Source organism: Triturus cristatus, chromosome 4_1, assembly GCF_964204655.1.
Source record: "Triturus cristatus chromosome 4_1, aTriCri1.1, whole genome shotgun sequence".
Lineage (NCBI taxonomy): Eukaryota > Metazoa > Chordata > Amphibia > Caudata > Salamandridae > Triturus > Triturus cristatus.
In genome coordinates, this window is record NC_140585.1 from 1,276,802,318 (window position 1) to 1,276,824,066 (window position 21,749).

The 21,749-nt window shown below is 46.5% G+C and overlaps 1 protein-coding gene across 1 annotated transcript in view; it reads left to right on the plus strand.

The window, feature by feature from the left end:
- Window positions 1-21,749, plus strand: part of LOC146856577 (uncharacterized) — a 61,023-nt gene that overhangs the window by 27,679 nt on the left and 11,595 nt on the right. The window contains exon 2 of the mRNA XM_085650746.1: window positions 21,078-21,183. Coding sequence (XP_085506872.1) covers window positions 21,086-21,183 — 98 coding nt within the window. The 5' untranslated portion in view covers window positions 21,078-21,085. The remainder of the gene's footprint in view (window positions 1-21,077; window positions 21,184-21,749) is intronic.

Genomic DNA, 21,749 nt, shown 5'->3' on the forward strand with positions numbered 1-21,749 from the left:
TGTAACCGGCTCCTAAGCCATGGAAAGCTTTAAAGAAGATGGTCATCGCTTTGAAGCCGATCCGTTCTTTTATGCGGAGAGACTTAAGAATATGGGTCATACTAGATCTGGGTTTAGGTCTCCGGATGGCTCTGGCCGCCGCCTATTGTACCACTTGTAGGCGCTGTATAAGGGATTTGGGAAGACAGAGGTACAAGCTGTTGACATAGTCAAGCTTTGATGTCACCAGAGTCTGCACCACGATCTTTCTGCTCTCAAGCGTTAACAGTGGCAGGAGCTTTTTTAGCATCCAGAGTATGCCAAAGCCAGTGCCATTTAGATTTTGAATTTGAAAGCACATGGAGAGTGTCTTGTCTATGACAATTCCTAAGTTTTTGACTTTCTCCTTTTCAGCGGGCGGGGGCGGCAGATCTTTTGGCCACCAAGCGCTCCAGTCAGGCGTTTATGGATTACCAAAGAAACCAACTTCAGTTTTGTCAGGATTGCACTTCAGCTGATTGATCTTAAGCCAGTTAAAAACCTTTGTGAGGCAAGACCTAATCATTGCCCCGTCAAAGTCGGTTCCTTTTTCCAACGTAAAAATCAGCTGAGTGTCATCAGCATAGGAAACAATTTTGGCGCCCTCTTCCTCTACCAGAAATGCAAGGGGGATTAAAAAGGGTAGGACTGAAAATGGAGCCCTGAGGGACACCTACATTCATGGCCGGAACTGGGGATGAGAAAGGGGGGAGCCAGATGTCCTGAAATCTATTTGCCAAGAAGGATGACATCCATTGTAAAGGCAGTCCCCCCCCCCATACCGATGTTAGCAAGTCTCTCCGGGAGCCTCTCATGTGGGACCATATCGAAGGCCGGCGACGTATCGAGCAGTATCAGAACAGTCTTGCCTCCCTGGTCCAGCTTACCCTTGAGAAATTCAGTCACTTCCAGCAGAGCGGACTCCATACTGTAGTTAGCCCTAAAACCGTATTGGGACTCATGAAGGAGCTTCCCATCTTCAATGTGTTTCTGGAGGGCCGTGTTTACATGCTTCTCTAGTACTCTGGAGAGGGTCGGAAGAAGGGAGATTGGCCTGTAGTTGGCAGGGTCCGTCGGTTTGGCGTTAGCCTTTTTTATCAGTTGAAGAATCTTAGCATTCTTCCATAATTTCTGCATGTTGTCTGAGGAGAGAGAAGCATTAAAGAGCTAGTTTACTGTGGGGTTTATGGTGGGAGCTAATAGGTTCAAGATATTCCCTGGACATGGGTCAGTAGGAGAGCCAGACTTAATGCTTTGGAGAGGGGTCAGTGACTCTTCAAGCTGAAACTCAGGGAAAGCTAGTAAAGATGTGAAATTTGCTATTAGAACTAAGGTAGAAGGTCAGTTCTTCCTTTGAGATGTTAGTGAAGGCTTGTTGGATCATGGAGATCTTTTTGTGGAAGAATTCAACTATTTACTTAGACCATTCTTCAGTGCATGGCCCTTCCTTTGTGCCGGCTCTCAAGGCAGTAAAGGATTTAACTATGCTAAAGATTTCCTTACTCTTATTTTGGGCATTTTCTACCTTGGTTTGAAAGAGGTTTTTCTTGGCTGCCTTCATGAGAATGCAATGAGCTTTTAAGGTGTCTTTATACACCTTCCTGTCCTCAGGTAGATATGATTTACGCCATTTCCGTTCAATTGTTCCACAATTTCTGTTGCGAGATCTAAGGGAATCGTTAAACCATGGAGCTGGTGGGGCTGACCTCTTTGAGGAGCAGCAAACAACCAGTACCACTGCATCAATGTTGCTTCAGAGCCATGAATCTATTGAGAGGGTGTCCGAGTCGGGGCAGCCAGACAGCTCTGGTGAGGAACGACCGAGGGCGTCTGCTAACATCGGGATGAATATTTTATGGAACGTCCTGTAATTAGAGGCCCTCTGCCCTGTGTTAGCTCAAAGGGCTGTGGCAGAGTTGGGAATGACAAATTTTAATAGGAGGTGGTCAGACCAGGTAATGGGAAGAGGTAGGCTTACTGATATGTCAAAGTTGTGAACGATTTGGTCTAGGGTATGGCCCTTCTCATGGGTGGCCAAAGAAACAGATGGAAACATGTTGCAGGCCTGCAGCGCCTTCAACAAGGAAATTGTTTGAGGGTCTTTTCCATTGTCCATATGTATATTGAAATATCCCAGAATGAGGCAGTTGTTGTATTTTAAGGCCAGGGAGGTGGTGGCTATATTAAGCGTAGTAATAACATTTCCAATAGCACTGGGAGGTCTGTAAATCAGAAATCCAGCTATGCTATGATGGGGGGATAAGGTACAGCAGAAGCCTAAGCAGTCTAGTTTTTTATTGTAAATTATGGCAACACCTCCCTCCTTCCCATTCGATTGGTCCCTCCTAAGAATGTTATAACCCGTAGGGATGGCCGAGGTGATAGTAGGGTTGGAGGCTTCAGACAGCCAGGTCTCTGTGAGAAATAAAAGATCAGACTGTTAGTCTAAAAGTAGGCCATAAATGTATGGTTCATGCTTTTGTATAGAGCGACAATTTAAAAGGGTGGCCTTTAAGTCCTCTGTTTCTTATTGTTTTTACACTTATTGTTGCGTGGGAGGATATTGGGTGTGAGTTTCCTGGGCTGGAGGAGAGTCCAGTTGCACTTATTGCATCGAAAGTCTACCTCCAACCTTGGATCAGCGGCTGTACAGTGACATAATGGTAGCCACCTAAGGCTAAGCAGTTTTTCCCTATTGCAATATAGTGGAAGAAACTCACCGGAGGGGATTTGGGCAGCATGGCCGGCGCCGAACGCCTCCGGGCACAGACAGGCTTACCTTCGGTGCCAGCGGCGCGCCCGCTGGGCACGTCCACTTAGCACGTCCGTTTGCATCGGGAATATATAGGCTAATGCCTATGATGCAAACTGGATCGCCTACGCAGCTGAGGAAGCGGAAACTTCATAGGCATAAGTGAGGAACCCGATAGTAGCCCCAGCCCTCCGCACAATCGGCGTATCAGCCGCAGCGGACCAGGACTGGAGGAAAAGCGAGATGCGAATCGAAGCAGCTAAGGTGGTGTAGGCAAGCAGAATCAAGTAAAGTGCAAGTGCGCATAGGTAGGAGAAATTATTAAAAAGCACAGAGTAATTCAGCCAGACATATACAATTTAAAAAGTAATAAAAACCTAGTAGCAGGGCAGGAAACACTAAATCCTACAGCTATCAGCTGCGCGCATCCGTTTGCATCGGGAATATATAGGCTGATGCCTATGATACAAACTGGATCGCTAGCACAGCTGAGGAAGTGGAAACTGCGTGGGCGGAAGTGAGTAGCCCGATAGTAGCCCCAGCCCTCCACACAATCAGCGTATCAGCAGCAGCGGACCAGGACTGGAGGAAAACCGAAATGCGAATCGGAGCAGCTAAGGAGGTGTTGGCAAGCATAATCAAGTAAAGTGCAAGGGCGCATAGGTAGGAGAAATTATTAAAAAGCAAGTAATTCATCCACACATATACAATTTAAAAAGTATTAAAAACGTAGTAGCAGGGCTGGAAACCCTGAATCCTACACCTGTAAGCTGCACATGTCCATTTACATCGGGAATTTATAGGCTAATGCCTATGATGCAAAGTGGATCGCTAGCGCAGCTGAGGAAGCGGAAAGTGCGTGGGAAACAGGGGCTCAAATTAGATCATAAATTCAAAGGTGTCCTGATCAGGGGCCCCCAAAATATGTTTGGCCCAGGGCCCCCCAAATCCTTAAGATGTCCCTGGCATCGAGGGTGACGGGCCCAGTTCCCTTCCAGAATGCGTCGGTTAATTTTTATCCGGACTTCACCCAGCAGGTACAGAGACAGAGACAGAGCTTCCTGGGGGTGAAGCGGAGGCTTCGGGAACTGGATCTGAAGTATGCCATGCTTTTCCCTGCCAGACTACGGGTGGTGCACGAAGATCGGACATTCTTCTTTGACTCTCCTGTTATGGCCGACGAATGGCTGGACGCTTTGCCCCGGCGAAGGAAGGGTGACGACACGGCCGAGCATGGAGACAGTGGCTGGGATGGACAGGGCTGATATCTCAGTGCCGACCTGACTTGTTTTGGCTCCACCTGGGAACTTGAAATGAGTGCAGTAACTGTGGAGGGTTGCGGGAGGACGAGGGGTGCTCTTTTCCTCCCTTAGGGTACTTTTTGTAGATTTTTTGGTTTTATGGGGCGACAGGCACACTGCAAGTTGGGGGGGCTTTGTAAGCTGCAGCAGGGGTGCAGGGTGGGGGGAGTTGCGGGGGTTTGGAGTTTGTTGTTGGGGGGTTTATTTCTGCAAGGCATGATGATTATCCTTAGGGCCGTTCCATGGTGGCTCCTCGGGTGTGGGGTGGGCCTCTTTCCGTTTGAGGATGGGGGGTAGAGGCTTAAGTGTTATAAGCTGGAATGTTAATGGTTTGGGGGATCGCATCAAGAGGGGGATTGTTTTGCAATTTTTGAAACGCTCAATGCCTGATGTTGCCCTGCTGCAGGAGACGCATCTCATAGGTAATACGTGCTATGCCTTGAATAGGAAGGGGTATAAATTCATTGCACACTCGGGATTCTCTTCTGGGTCCAGGGGTGTGGGTATCCTGGTTAGAGCATCGTTGCCTTTTGAGGTGGACTCCACCATTGTTGATGATAGGGGGAGGTTTGTGGCGGTGGCGGGGCGGTGGGAAGGAAGAATTTTGGTTTTGGTTTCGGTCTATGTCCCGCCGGCCCTGCAGGCCTCCACATTTGCTGATCTGGGCAGGGCTTTGCTGACTCTCCCGGGGGGTATGCTGGTAGTGGGAGGGGATTTCAACGCTGTGGGCTCCGGACTGTTGGATAGATACCCGCCCAGGGATACAGGGGGGGCTCAGAAATGGCTTCCAGATTTCCTGGACACGCTTGGTCTTATAGACTGCTGGAGGCTCCGGCACCCCACACAGTCAATACACATTTCACTCCGGTGCGCATGGTAGCCTCTCCAGGATTGACTACCTGCTCACTCTGGCCGCACATGCCTCATTGGTGTCCGAGGCGAGGCACATGGCACGCGGTATCTCTGACCACTCACCAGTGTGGATCCGGCTGGATCTAGGTCGGGAGGGAGGAGGGAGGGTGGCCCCCATTAACCCATGGTACTTCCGAGACCCCAAGATGCGCAGCGCCCTGGTAAAGAAGGTAGATAGTTACTTCAAGGAAAATCTGGGTACCGTGGACTCGGCGGTGTCGCTGTGGGAAGCTTTTAAGACCGTGCTTCGGGGGGAAGCCCTCTCCCTGGTGGTGGCTGCCAAGAGTCGGAGGGATGGCGAGATACGGCAGGTAGAGGAGGAGATCGCGGCCCTTGAAGGGGCTATGGAGGAGGGGGTTACAGAGTCCTCGCTGCATGAGCTTTGCCTGAAGCAGACGGAGTATAGGGACCTGGTGACGGACGCCGCTAAGACCCTCAGTAGGGAACAACAGGGCCGCCTGTATGACGTTGGTGATAAGGCAGGGAAACTCCTGGCGTGGTTGGACAGGAAAGAACGGGTCAATAGAGTGGTGCCGGAGTTGATGGGTGAGAAGGGGGAGGCGATTGTGGAACCTGAGGGGATTGTGAAGTGTTTCGCGGAGTACTTTCGTGGGGTTTATTCCTCTGTGTCGGACAGGCCGCCCGAGGACTCGGCTGATCTCCTCCGTGATATCGAGTTGCCCTGCCTCTCTGACATAGATAGGGACGATTTGGAGGGTGAGATAACGGTCGACGAGGTGGCGGGGGCTATTCGAGCGTTACACTCGGGTAAGGCCTCTGGACCGAACGGATTGCCGATAGATCTGTATAAGCTGTTCCCGGATAGGGTCGCCCCTCACCTGCGCGCCATGTTTTTGGAGGCGCGGGGGGATGGGATCCTTCCGTTGGATCAGCGGCTGGCGTCGATCGTGGTCATACATAAAGAGGGTAAGCCTCGAGATAGATGCGCCTCCTATCGGCCCATTTCACTCCTCAACGCTAAGCCGAAATTTCTGGCTAAACTCCTGGCGACCCGTTTGATTAGGGTACTTGGCGACTTGGTCCACCCGGATCAATCCGGCTTCATCCCGCACCGAAACACGGCACTAAACCTTAGGCGTCTTCATGGCGTCATCGCCAGGGCGGACACGCTGCAGGAACCGGCGATTGTGGCATCTCTTGATGCCACGATGGCCTTCGACACGGTGGAATGGGCATACTTATGGGCCGTGTTGGCCAAGTTTGGTTTTGGTCGCGGTTTTGTGAGTTGGGTTAGGTTGCTGTACGAGGGGCCGCTAGCGAATGTGGTGGTGAATGGTCGGGCATCTACTCCGTTTCAGCTTGGTAGGGGTACTCGGCAGGGTTGCCCCCTGTCGCCTCTGTTGTTCGCCCTCGCCCTTGAACCGTTGGCTGCGTGGATACGTTGGCACCCGGAAATACGGGGCCTCCGGTGGTCGCCTGATCACGAGGACCGTATCTCGCTCTACGCCGATGATATCCTGTTGTATCTTGCCTCACCTAAGAAGTCGCTTATTGTGGTCTGTGACGTACTTGCATCATTCGGAAGGAACTCTGGGCTCGTAATCAATTGGGGCAAATCGTACTTGTACGTTCTTAGTGGCGAGGTCCCACCGATCCCTAGAACGTGTGCGATACAGGTCGCCCAGCAGGGTTTCGTGTACTTGGGGATCTTTATATCCATGGACCCTGCTGTGCGCTATGACAAGAATCTGCTCCCCCCCCTGGCACGCTTGAGGCGCGATGTTGAAGGTTGGCGGAGGCTGCCGCTCTCCCTTGTTGGGCGTGCGGCCCTGTTCAAAATGATGTCTCTTCCCCGCTTCCTCTACGCCCTCCAGAACACCTTGGACTGGGTACCGGCCAAATACTTTCGGGAGGTCGAAGGCCTCCAACGGACGTTGCTGTGGGATGGGCGGCCGCGAATAGCTATTGCAAAGTTGACGCTCCCATGGTATGATGGGGGCATTGCGCTCCCAGACATCCGACGGTACTACTGGGCCACGCAGCTGAGCGCGATCAACCATGGGTTTTATGGCCCCGCCCTCAACCCTGGATATGCCATGGACAGGTGGTTGCTACGTGGTGGCAACTACTACAGGGCGTTGTATTCGCGGTCCCTGGACTCGTCCCTCACGGGGCCCACGGGTGTGGCGGTGCGTGTGTGGAAGATGGCGACTGACTCGTTAGGCTGGAAGGACAGGCTCACCCTCGCGACCCCATTGTTTGAATCAGAGAGGTTGGGAAGGCTCTGGCACACGAAGGGATTTGACAAGTGGGACCTGATAAGGGGAGGGTGAAGTCCTTCGAGGAGTTGCAGACTGAGTATGAGCTGGGGCCATCCGAGTATTTCAGGTATATCCAGCTGCGCCACGCCCTCCGATCAGTCCTCGTGGAGGGTGAGAAGGTGCCGGAGTCCTCTCCCCTTGAGGACCGGGTCCTTGATGGTCATATGCCCGAGAGCACGATCTCGCTCATATACAAGAAATTGATTAACGTCCGGGCAGACATGCTATTGGGGCTGAGAGAACAGTGGACTAGGGATGGCCTTGAGTTGGATAATGAGGACTGGCAGTCAGCGGTTTCTTCTCCTAAGGAAGTTGCGATCCCGTCGCGTCTGAGGCTGGTGCAGCTTAAAATACTGCACCGGGTCTATGTGACGGGGCCACGGCTGGTCCACATGGGATTCTCGGAGGACGGCCTGTGCAGGAGGGGATGTGGTATGGTGGGTACTTTCCTTCACATCATTTGGGAATGTGGTGTCATTGTGGAGTTCTGGAGGAGAGTCCATGCAGTTATGGGGGAGGTGACGGGCCTTGCTGTGCAGCCGGAGGCGCAGTGTTGCCTCCTGAACGTCTGGGGGCCCACTGACCTTGATGAGGCGCAGACCCAATGGGTGACCCTGGGTAACATGGTCGCTAAAAGGGACATTGCGCATCTGTGGGGCTCCTCGGGGCCCCCTACACTGACCACGTGGAAAGAGAACATGGACTGGAGCATGTTTCGGGAGAAGACGGTCTATTGCTCCAGAGGACGCCCCCGGAAATGGCACGCCATCTGGGGGCGGTGGAACCAATACAGGGGGGGAATATGTCTTGCCCCTGATCTGGAACCTCCCGAGGAACAGCTTTCCCCCTGACCCTCTTTCCAGCATAGTTTGGTTTTAGGTACCGTTTTGGGCCTCTGCTGTCCCCCTTCTTCCTCCGTACATTGTCTTGTACTTGGTAGATGAGTGGGGTCCGGCCTCCCCTGGGGGCTTTCACCATGGGCTTTCAATGTTTCTGCCTTGCTGGGGTTTGTTGTGAGTTTTTCTGTGTTTATTTAAAATTGGACCTTTGCACTAATCTTTGTACTGTACTGGGGACACATCGCTGTATCTGACTTTCCATGCTGCCGAACCTTCGGGTTGTCGGCTGAATAGCTGTGTCCTGATTTTTGAAATAAAGGTTTTCCAAAAAAAAAAAAAAAAAAAAACGATACTATGACCTAAGTAATTTATCTGTTTTTTCTTCTTTTTTTTACCATTAAGTGTATCATGTGGATTGTATTCCTGGTTCTTTCTTTATACATTGCTGTACCTTGCTTGCATTAAATGATAAATACTAATAAAAATAATTTTTAAAAAAAAGGAAGCGGGAAGATCAGTGGGGTCGCTGGGTGCTAATGTGGAGATAGTTTTTAAAGGAGAGAGACTTACGCTAGTAAACCTTTACGGCTCAACAGAGGATGACCCTGACGTTTTTCAATGTCTGGACACAGAGCTGGCTCAGTGGCCAGAGCCAATTGTATGCTGTGGCGACCTTAATATTCATGATCTTAGTAGTTCATTTGTACAGCCAGGAGGGCACTATTTTGGGAGGAAGAAGAAAACAAATAGGGCTTTGTCAGATATGGTTTTGCATAACTCCTTGGACGATCCATGGATTAAGTTGTATCCGAATATGGACGGCAGTACATTCTACTCAGCTCCCCACAAGGTTATGGTTAGGTTGGACTATTTTTTAATCACTAGGTCCCTGATTCAGGGATCACAGATTGAAAGACATCCCCGAGCTGTCTCCGATCTTAACCCACTGGTGTTAGCAGTTACAATAGGTAAGCCTCAAAGAAGGGATACTCAATGGACATTTGAAAGAATACTATTGAAAGATTAGGTATATCAGGAGTTTATGGAGGTCTGGATTAAGAATTACTGGGATATAAATAGAGGGACAGCACCTCCGGGGGTGGTATGGGATGCCTTTAAGGCTGGGGTTAGGGGCGAGACACTGAGCTTTGTATTAGCGAGACAAAAGAAGGAGAAACTTGGGGTCGAAGAAGCTTCTAGGAATTTACTTAAGGTGGAAGATGCACTGGCCCTAGATATTCAGCAGCATCGCCCACTGGAGCAGCATCTGCTTAAAATTGCAGCACTTAGAGCAGAAATCATAGAATGCAACACTAAGAAAGCTGCAGAGAACTATCTTACCAGAAAGGAAAACGCATACGAACTAAGTGAGAGGGTGGGCCACATTCTAGCTGTACGGACCAGACAGAAGTTAGCTTTTACGGATATAAAGGAGATCATAAATGACCAAGGCAACACTGTCACGGAACCTGATAAAGTGAGGGAAGTCTTTAGACAATTTTATATGGAGTTATATACTTCCGATCCTGAAGATTGGTCAAAAGAGATAGAGAGATATCTTGAGGACACCCCTTCCCCACTAATACTAGAGGAAGCAAGAGAGGTGTTAGACGCCCCATTCCAGTTGGAAGAAGTTAGCGCAGCTTTGTGTAATCTACCCTCGGGTAAGGCAGCCGGTCCGGACCAGATTCCGGTGGAATTTTATAAAGTATTTCAAGGAGTGTTGGAATTGGATATGTATAGTATTATGTTGCAGGCACAAAAAGGGGAATTCATTCCTGAGTTATGGGGTGGAGCGGACATTATTGTGATTTTAAAAAAAGGGAAGTCCTCGACCGCACCAGGCTCGTATAGGCCAATTACATTAATGAATGCAGATGCTAAAGTGTATTCAAAAATACTGGCAAGGAGGCTGGCTGGCATCATCGAGTGCCTGGTAAGCCCTGCACAACATGGTTTTATTCCAGGAAAGGGCACTACGCAACATGTTAGACAGGTAATCACAATGTTTGATGCGGCAGGCACCTCAGGAGACCCTATGGCAGCGCTATTTTTAGACGCAGAGAAGGCGTTCGACAGGGTCTCCTGGGACTACCTGTGGTCGGCTATGAGGTGGTGTGGCATAGGAGAGGGATATATAAAAGCCATCCAAACTCTATATAAAGAACCAACAGCCAGAATTAGAGTCAATAGGGGATGTTCATTACCAGTTAAGATCACTAGGGGGACTAGGCAAGGCTGCCCCTCGTCCCCCCTTCTTTTTGCTCTGTATTTGGACCCTCTATTAAGAAGGTTAGAAGGCAACCATGATATTCCTCCTATGAAGTCCAACACCAGTGAGGTTAAAACGCTGGCATATGCCGACGACGTGGCCATTCTGACATCTAATCCAGCATTGGCTATCACGGAGGTGGAAGCAGCGGCACAGGTATTTGGACAAATATCTGGTTATAACTTGAATAGGTCCAAGACACAGATAGTTGAGAACATGTATTCCAATTGTAATGACACAAGGGTGGTTGGATCAGCAGTATACTTGGGAGTCACGATCACGGCAGACTTAGATAAGTTGGTAGAGGAAAATATGGTCCCATTACTAAGTAAGGTAAAAGCAGACCTGGAGAGGCTGAATAATTTGCATTTATCCCTTGTGGGATGTACTAACGTAATAAAGATGTTAATTTTACCTAGATTTCTTTACTTTTTTAGGACTATCCCTTTGTTTTTTGAAGCCATATGGTTTAATACGCTGGAGGTAACACTAAATAGATTTATTTGGGCCCAAGGAAAGACGCGAAGGGCCTATAGGTTTATATCCCTCCCTAGAGAGCGGGGCGGGTGGGGTGCACCGGATTTTAGACTATCATGTTTGGTATCAAACATGTTGGAATCATACCACCACACCGTAAATGGGGTGGGAGGTAGGATTCGAAGCACAGGAAGAGACCTCTGTTAGTCTCTGTGTTCCCGGCACCAGCCTTCTTGACCCGGACAGCACAAAAGGGTTGCTGCCAACCAAAGACACATTTCTGCCCTCCTGCTGCTGAGCCAAGCTCGAGCAGAGGAAGGTGGAGCAATAGGGATCCTGTCACAGGGAAGTGTGACCACCTTCCAGACAGGAGTTAGTGTGTTAGGGCTGGGTGGGTGTGCTTGCCAGCACCAGAAAGTCCACATGAGGGGCACACTTGGTGTCCCTGTGAATAGTTCAGTTCAAACCAGTCCTGGGAGTCGTTGGCTCCCGCTCTGGCGCGAAACTGGACAAAGGACATGGGAGTAAACTCCCCCCCCCCCCCCCCCCTGTCCAAACCCTCCCCTGGTAGGGTCCCCTGAATCATCCCAACTCTTTCCCTTGTGTACTTGAGGGCTTACCTGGGTGTAGATCCCTAGATACATTGTGGGATAAGATTCAGGTCAGACACCCCTGCACTTCTACAGTGTGGGAACTTGGGACTTCGCTGGACTTCGTTTGAGCCTGACTTTGTCTCACTTCCAGTCTGCTGCATCTTCTGTGCCTTGGCATACAGGAACCTCCAAGGCCTATGAAGCATCAAAGACAACAGAAGTAATCTCCCTTGGAGTGAAAGAGTCACTCGCCTGCATTTGCACGCACAGCAACTAAGTCAACTGGTCTGCCGATCCTGAGCTTCTCTAGACTCCATGAGCTCTGCAACACAGGTGGTGGTTTTCTACAGCTCCCGAGGCCTGCTCTACCCGCTCACCAAGTTTGAGGCCAGCATCCCTTGTGGGAAATGCAATAACTAAACCCCTGGGGCTGCACCAAATTTTCAGTTGCAAAGGTTTGTTGGATTCTTTGCTAGAAGATCTTTGTGCTCCAAGTAGCCCCAACCTCGAGCACCTCCTGTGACCAGAATATTCAGCCACACCGCATTGTGTGCATAGTGGCCTGCTTCTTTTGGTGAACTGCTTGAGGTCCTCTTGTGACTCCAGTTCCTCCAGCCTGTGGGTCCACTTGAGGGTCACACATGTTTCTTTTGGGCTCCCCTGATTGCTCAGGGCCTGCCCTGACTCCCCTGCTTTTGTTGATTCTCCTGAACCCTGCTGGTCCCCACTGTGTACTTTCTTGACTTCCTGCATGGGTTGCATTTGCCAAGACTTGTTGGTGTTCCTGCTAGACACTGACCCCTCTGCACTCTACATCCTTTGTGGGACAGCTCATATGTGGGTCCTGGTCATCCTCAGCATTGCCTGGTCTCCACAGCTGCAGAGTCAAGGTCATCGACCTCATCCCTGAAGCATCCGACATTGGAGGGCATTTGTCTTCCAAGTCTCCTGGTCAACCTTGAGTGACACAGACTCTGTCTGCTCTGCTTTCAGGTACTCCTCTTCAAGAATCCATGTTTGGATTCCCATGGACAATTTCTCCTCTTCCAGCAGCGGCACTTTCCTGAAGTCCTCCATTGGGTACGACGGTGGTTTCCAACATCACTTCACCCCTATGCACCAGGCTTCCCTGGTATAGGTAACATGGGTATTAGAGTATCCATGGATGGGGTGGCTCTCCAACCTTCTTTCTTCCGCGGGGTTTCTTGAGGGTCCACATGGAAGGGTCCTTAATCTTTAAAAATCCAACTGTGACTTACACATAGAGTTTAGGGAGCTCGCGGTCTTGTTCCCATACTGCATGTGCTCTCCATGGGGTCCCTATCTACTTATCGTAGGTGGTTGCTTGGGTCCCCAGCACTTCTACATCCTCTTGACCATGTCCTGAGTTGAGTCGTGGTTCTTATACCACTTTCTTAGTATATGGTTTGTCTCCCCCCCCCCCCCCCCCCTCCCGGGACCCACTGTGTATTCGTGCTATTTACTGTGATTTCTTTGCTACAGTATTTTGTGCTTTGTCTCCATCTCCATGTGGGAGATACTGCTGTAACATACTAGATAGTGTTGTATAATGAGTACATATTTTTATAAATACTTTGTGTGGTTCTTTTTCATTTAATTTACACTATAAGATTGCATTCTGGTAAAACAAGCTGTTTTACACTCCTTCAAGACTAAGCCTGAAGGCTGCTCTTCACAGCTACCACTTGGATAGCTTTCTAAGGTTGTATGAAACCTCTTAAATCACCATATGGGTTGTCTGGACTGGCGCAAGGTGCCCACTTACATTAGCGGACTTCATACACCAGGCCAGCTTTTCACAGAAATATAAGTACAGCATTACTGAACTTTCAACATCTGACAGACCTCTTTCTCACAAAAGAGGGTGGAGTCTAATGCGCGGCAGTTCTGTAAAACCACAGACCTTATCACAATCTCAGTATTTGCAAGTAATAATAAATTTGCCGTAATAGTAGCCAATCTGTCAACTATTGTAGACCGGGTTTTTAATTTTCAAGTCATTCAGAATCGCACCTATAGAAGGGATTATAGCACCAAAAAATATTTCCTACTACTTCTGCTGCACTGGTACCTCATTTAGTTCTGGATTTCTCTTCCCATACAGGATAATTAAAATGTCCCATATGATAAATCTTCGGGAAAACTATACCAAGATAACCGGTACCATGCCATTTATGTGGCCGTTTGAAATATGCATTTTGTCCACAAATAAAATAGACTCCAGGAATCACAGGATCCTTAACCTCCAGGAAACAAGAATTTTTCCCTCTCACTTCAAAAGTATGTTCACATTCGCTCTATCCTAAAAACAACGCATCTATCTAACTCTTATCAACATGTATACATAACTTTCCTTTGTGTTTCCAAACTAAAACCAAGGTGAGTAAATTTCCTTTTTCTTGGTTTAATTTTTTCACTACTCCACTTGTGATTTTTAGGATTATTATCAGTTTGAGACTTTAGGTCTCTTCATCTATCCTCCACCAAATCCCCAAAATTATTTTTCACATCTGACATCAAACATGTCATGTCTTTGTGCTTATGCAGTTTCTAGTGACTTAAGGGAATCAAATTATTTGCCTGCAATTTCTGCAACATTAAAATAAGAATTCTTATTTAAGTGTTTGATAGGGGGAACTTGTGAGAGACCCGCATCATAATTCGAAAACAAATTGGAAAGCTACCTTCTCCATAAAGTATATGTAATAGGAGACTACAACAAATACAATATGTCAGAGGGAGATAAGTAATTCCCTCTGAAGTAGAAGTGAGTAACTGAGTACAAACATAACAACTTCCAGCATTCATTTTGTCTATATACTCAGGAAGCAATCTAAAATAAACATTCATGGTACAATCCCGTTGATACATCTATGTGTTATTTCGTAACCCCCCAACAATTGCATGTTACTATCCGGAGAATGTGGTAAGGTAGGGGCAAACGTAGACTTATATTCCACTGAGCTATCTGTTGCTGAATATAACCCTAAAAGCACTATAACTAATACTACAACTAAAGCCATCAGTATGCCTATTATTATTTATGCACACCTTTAGTATTACGTGTGGCTTCTGTTATTTTTTTGGAATCTAAACCTTGGGTAGAATGTAGTAGCTGCAGAGACTTCTTTGTCAATTTCCACCCGTGCTAACGGCAAAGCCAATTTCCCAATGATGTACAATTTTTTAATATATATATATATATATAACACACACAGGGATCTTCCTTAGCTCTACCCCATGTTCCTCTAAATGACAACCTTAGGCTCCTTTGGTTCCCTTGAGCCTCAGTACTCTTCTTTCTTCCCTACAAAGTCTATGAAATGTCTTTAATAACAAACAATTCTAATTCACTCACTATCAGTCCCAATATGAAGTGCTTCAGTTCATCAACTAGCACAGGGAACCCACTTGCATCCAAAGAGGGAAATTCAACAACATCTAAGATAAGATGTATCAAGCCACTCAGTCTTATTAACAAAGGAAGTTCAAAGGTAAGATCAAACTTTCACAGTGATCCCAGAACTCATTCTCCCAGTTATTTGCAAGAAAGTATGTCGGTTCAGGAGATGAGTAACCCTGGGCGTAGTTCGCGAAGTAGCGCTACGCGTATCTACGCAAAGTGCACTACGCGAGCTACAAGTAGCACTTCGCGAACTGCGTAGTACCCTGTTCAAGATGCCGTTTTCAATGATTGCACAGTGCGGACAAGCATCCGGCACTGTGCAATCATTGAAAACGGCATCTTGCACAGTGCGAGCTGTAGTTTTCTGCCGCTCGAGTAGATTTCTACTCGAGCGGCAGCTTTCTCAACGCGGCTGGTAGTTTCTCATTGCAAGCGGTCGCGAGCATACGCGACCACTCTCAATGAGAAACCTGACCTCCCCGCATTGAGAATCTCGCCGGGAGGTTTATTTTCCACGCTCGCGATCGCCAACTTGATGTTACAGATCGCGAACGAGGAAAGTCTCGCCGGGATGTCATTTTGCTTGCTCGTGGTCGCCAACTTGACGCTGAGGACCGCGAGCAACACAAAATGACCGCTGCACTACGCTAAGCGTGTTTGCACTGTGCTACGTGCAATTCGCGTAGTGCGAAGTAGCGCAAACTTCGCAAACTACGCGAGCGTAGCGTAGTGCTTTGCCCAGGCTTAGAGATGAGTACCTCCGACAGGGCACTTTCACTCACTTCGACCTTTCACTCACTTCTCTTCCTTCCCTCTGGACTGAATCCTCTATATCCTCTGGGATATCAGGGAGATCACTTTCTCCTTGCAGAACCAGTCTCCCTCTTTTCTGCCTTCTCATCCAACGTGACTCTGCTGCCCTTCGCAGTCCTCCAGCACTAGGCCCTTTGTCGGGGTCCAAGCCTATCTCTGTTACAATCACTGAATTAGCCTCTCCTCTGCCAGTTTCGTCATCCAGCTCTCAAGAACCCTCCTTATGCTGATCAACTGCTATTTCAGTTTCTGACTGTTCCCCTACAGCTTGATTAACCTGCTCCAGTGTTGTCTCAACCACCACTGGCTCTTCAGGCTGTTATTTCATCAAGGGGACATGGAACCCTGCGAGTATGGGCAGCAAGCATCCAATGGGGGAGCCCTGAGCACTTCACAGCAGTTGTAGTCCCAATCATGAATTGGTTTGGCCTACTGTACTGGCTTCTGTCTTAATTCAGGAAATTCATTTGTAAATGACACAAGATCACTGCAACTCTGTTGTACATATATGTAACCTTCTACAAAGCAAACTTGTAGCTCCTGTTCCCCCACCCCTTCCAGGAGGAGCTGGCTCTCCTGTTGTTCTCTTAAGGAGCATTCTTTTTTTTACCATTTAACTACCAGCTTCTCTAATTCATTCCTAATTTCCAAACTGTGAACAAATTCACTAATTTTCATATTCTTACCTGGTATTATCATCTTCTATGTCCTGATCACTAAAAGCAAGTCTGTAGCAGTAAAGCCTGTGTCCGCTTCAAATCTACCTCATATTTCTGAGCTAATCAGATAATTTATTATGGGCTTGTCTCGCTCTTTTAGTAGTATCCTTTTTAATGAACAACAGTTCACTCTGCTGATACATTTCTATTCGATCCAATACAAGACAACCACTTATCAGTTCATCTGATTCCAATTTCAAGCTTCTCACTTCCACCAAATTTACTTTCAAAGTGAACTGAAGAGCTCCCTTACTCCCTTCTGTATTCCCACTCCCATTCAAATGTATCATTAAGAACTTTAAAAAAGTCTTCCAGTTACAGGACATTAAGACTAGTATGTACTTCAGGGGCTTCAAATACCTCCTTTACTTTAGGTGTGCTACTTTACGTACTCAAAGTTGGTTCCCAGGTAAGTTAGCCCAGATCTGGTAACCCCAGGAATGACTTGAAGGGGCCAAATCCAGTCTGATGCACAGATGGGTCTGCACTTGCACCACAAGGAGAACTTGCCTTAATTGGACTTAAAGAAAATAATTCTCCCACCCTCCGACTCATGGGTGTAACTTCTGATGCTTGTTGATGAGCGGGGACAGCTGAGTTTTGAATCCCATTTACTTCAGAATTACGTTTATATATAGAAACCACTAGTCCATTCGTAAGTGCATCTGGGACTGTACAGACAGTGAAGGTCTCCGGAACACAAGTCCCTGGATTTCCTTCTATCATATTTGGATTCACTGTAATAGTCCCCATCACGCTCTGATCCTTCTCCACAAGAGAGTTTCCTATCATACCAGGGCTCATACTTACTGGTGCAATAGGCAATCCTGTATTCCCGCCTTGCACCCTCTCTCCCACCCCCCTCCATTCAAATCTTATTATATGGAGGTGGTCACTCGGACATTCATACGTCTAAACGACTGTTACTAGTATCACTATTTTCATCTTTCTCTACAGATTGTCTTTTATCCTTCTTTCTCTTTTAGGTCCCTTTTTCCCCTTCTCTGTTTTGCAATATTGGGTGTAATTTCACTCCTTCTATCATGTCAGTTCTCTATCTTTTCTGCTCTACATCCCACCTTGTATCTGCATAGGTACGCACTGGCTTTTTCACTCATCCCGATAGCTCTTTTGCTCTCATGTGAGCCGCACACTCCCAAGGACTTTAAATTGTGTGGGTCTAGGTTGTGGTTTAATTTAATTTGGAACTCTCCTCAAATTTTCAATAATTCTCAAATTAAATGTACCATAATGTGGAAACGCCAGTGCACCTTCTTTCTCAGTGATCTTGTTCTAGCCAAATACATGGGTGTAACCCTACATCCTACATTTATCGCCATGTAATGACTTGTAGTGTGTTCGGGCGTGGCTTCCTCCCAGCCCCCCCCCCCCCCAGAGGTATCTGAACATCTTTTCTAAACAAATCTCGTAAAACTTTAAAAACATTCATTTTCAGTTGAAATGTCTTTGTTTCAACACAAAATCAATATTTTACTTAAAATCTTGTTCCAAATCATCAACCATTAACAGCGCGACACCTCATAACGTAGACGGCCAATAACAGCGCAGCTTTACACCACTCAACCTATCGCAGTGCAGCACACTGACGACAATCTCACTCATCGCAGCAGTTCACCCTCCTTTACAATTGTCACAAATGCACTATTTTCAGCAACACACATACTAAATGCAATGCAATAGCAACAAGTAACACTTGTCTACTTTACTAAAAACAAATGACAGAAACCAATTATGCAAAAGTAACACAACCACGCATTCAAATGAAACCTCGTCCTGCCACGAATCACTCTTATCAGTGCAGCTTTTTTCTGTGCAAAAGATCCGCCGCACTAATCGTACCTCGCTTTCACACATCAGAAATGTCTCTTTCTCGATTGGGCTCTCGACGACGTCCCTTGATAAACCTCACTAAACATCAGCAGACAATCGCACGCTAAGGGGAGAGTAAGAGAATTCGGCACACAAGACACAGTACACAAATGTTACAACGTTGTTATATCAGTGAAGTGCTATAAAGAGAAGGGATGTCATCCTTCCATCCCTTGATATATAGGCAAATTGATTGAGACCTGTCTCCAAGCAAATGCAATCATGTATAAACATAAATGAGAGTCGTCCATATAGTCTCCAATTCTTTTCTTTAATTGAATTCAGATTCCTCTGCAAGCCAACACATCTTTCGTCAATGGGTAAGTCACCCTATGACTTCCTCAGGTCTGGAAGGATTAAACTAAAATCCGTCTGACAGTCATTATGTGTATTCATTTAGAACATTAAACCCAGTGCTCATGTCAACTAATATGCATTGAACTTCATGTAGTGCAGTCACCGATGGAAACCCATGCTTCTTCTCAACTCAAAAAACCATTTTACAGTGATCCACATCCCTTTCGGGGTACAGTTCTTTACATGCGACATACTATAGTACCTATAAGCACCCTATTACTTCAGTTGCCACTACAACCTGAAGATGGAAATTATAATTTGGATGATGTGAGCTGTAAACTCGTGTATCAATGCGTAAAGCCAATTCATTAATTTCGGTAGATTATGTGAAGTAACATAAAGCAGTCATATAAAGAAAAGTGTATAAAAGGCATAAGGATCGTATAAAGCTAAAACCCCAAAGGCTAAAAACACTGCAAGCATAACTAGTGTATAATACTCCAAACAGCCACGTAGGTTCACTCTATCTCCAAATATAAGTGACCATCGCCCTTCTAAAAGAATACCTGTTGTCCTCCGGTTCACTCTATGGGGGGAAAAATATCCATTACGAATACTATTCTCAGTATCAATTCTATGTTGTATAGTATGCAGGATCACATACCTCAAATTGGTAGATTCTAATCCCCAAATTGTGGGAATAGCAGTGATCTGCTCAGTTCCAATGCGAATTTGCATGCACCAAATAGAACTTGTGATCTGAAGTGTAAAAAATATAGGAACCAAACAAAGTACTGGGTCCACTACTAATTGTACTAAAACATGGCGGAAGGGAGCTCAATAGGTAAAATTGAGGCACCCCACATCCCCTAAATCGCATATAATTCTGGAATGTTAATGCTGAGGCACCCCCGCATTCCCCGAATCGGTACAGTTTCTCAATGTAGTCATACGATCTGGCCAATTTACTCTATTGTGCACCTTATGATGATCTGCATCCCCTGAATCCCTGGTGCTTACCCGTGTACGGGCCATACTCTCCATATATTCTTACTGGGCGAGTGCGCTCGCTACCGCGTTTGGAGCCTTCCTTCATGACAACAAAAGGAGACACTCCTGTTACATCTTTCCTAGTAAAATAATATGACAAAACATTTTTTCAGAGTTTCGCGATCCGATTAGTCTTACTACTGATTGCAGACTAAACAGACAGAGCTTTTCATCATGCAATTAAATCTTTCTACCATTGCATTGCCACTAGGATTGTACAAGAGGTAGTTCTATATTCCGTCTTTCTTATATTCCGTCTTTCACTGCAAATTCAATAATATTGGCTCCTTGACACACTTCATCTTTTTCCATATAGCATGTCACTACTGTATAGACATTGTTAGCGATAGCACTCATGTTACCAAAAAGCAGACTTGGGTGTGGTAATAATGCAGTATTGCCACCCTTAAGTTCAAAAGGAAGTTTATTGAGATAAAAGAAAATACTAGCACAAAAAGTATAAGGATAATAATAACAATAAAAGAAAAATTACCCCTAATAAGCAATTCAGTGTTAAGAAGCATAAAGGATCAAAAACAGTATTGTCACCCTTCACTGTGATGTTTCATTAGGTCCCAAGCTTACTAGATGACTACACCATTTTCCAGTTTAGGACTTTTCTTTAATAATAAATTGCATTCGGTAAGTTGTAGTCTTGGGTCACTTCCACTGGACCAGTTGTACTAACACACCTGAAGAGAAAGATCTGCAAATGGAAAGCGCAGGATTCGAACTTGGTGTTCTGATGGCAGGGAGTCGGCTGGAAAACTTAAGTGAGTGTAGGCCTCTGTCATGGTAGGAGTAGCGTCTCTTGCTGTGTCCCTCCAGTAAAGTGACACTTCCAATGTGTTATTACTGCGGTCAGTGAGTGCCAGTGTGGGGTGATTATGGAATTGGTGCAGTCCTTTTACTCTCCAATGTCTTGCCAACACTATCGCTGATGTGCTGCATTGGCTGTGAATCCTTCTTTGACAAAGCAACCGGGTTCTCCTTTCTCTATGCCCTGAATAGACAAATGTAATCCACTCTGCATTTGGTGGATTACACTGGGGCATAACCTAGGATTATGTCCTTTAAAATAAAACGTATTGTGGAGGCCCTGAAATTGTTGAATTCTTCATAAAAACTCAGGGAGAAGAAATGGTCCTAGAGAGCTGAGAAACATGGTAAAAGTGGTAGGATTGAACTGAGACAATTTTTGTCACTCAGTTCTCAGTCAACAATCATACCTAAAAGTCACCAGAAAGCAGAGCGTTCATGCGGATGAGGCCTGCTGGTATCTAAATTGGGATCAAACTGGCCAAATGGATAACTGTACAACAAAAACTCTATTTAATCTGTAGCGGTGGGTTTACACCTAGTTTTAGGGTAGGTCGGTTCCTAATCTTGTTGCATACGTTGCTTAATGTCCTATTCATTTTTTTTTCCGTTCCAGGTGAAGCCATGGCCAGTGCCCATCACACAGCATTCCTGCTTGCCATCCTGATTGGCATACTTATACTGCTATTTGTGGCCTGTCTGTTTTTCATCTGCTACTGCAGGTAAGGACAGAATGAATCCGCAATTGTATATTTTTGGAGTGGAAAGATGGAGTGATTTGCTAGGTGTATCTCTAAGGGTAGAGAATGTCAGATGTCAAGCAGGAGACGAGTTCTAATCTGACATACTCCATTAACAAATTGTTGCCCTTGGCAAATCATTTTATCCTTCTGTTTCTAACCCCATTTATTTATTTGCATCAATTGGGAGTATTTCGAAACCAATTTAACCTGTATAATAAGATGTACACGAAAAGAGCTAGGTTGTCGTTTATTGCAGTGACATCGCGTGGTATGAGGTAGTTTAGATGTACCCTGAGCAGGCGTCACCCCACTGCTAAAACGCATCAGTAATAATAATAATAAAATGACAAGAAAACTATTTTCTTGTCATTTTATTTTTACTTCCAGCCCGCCAAGTTGGGGTTTTGGGTGTGCCTTAAGTGCAGGTATGGGTTTGGCCAGCCGGCCAAACCCACATGTTTACTTGGATATCTCCAGGCTATTCCCTTGGAGATAGCCTGTTCCCCTGAGCACTAGGATCCAACAGTGACATGCGTCAACCATTT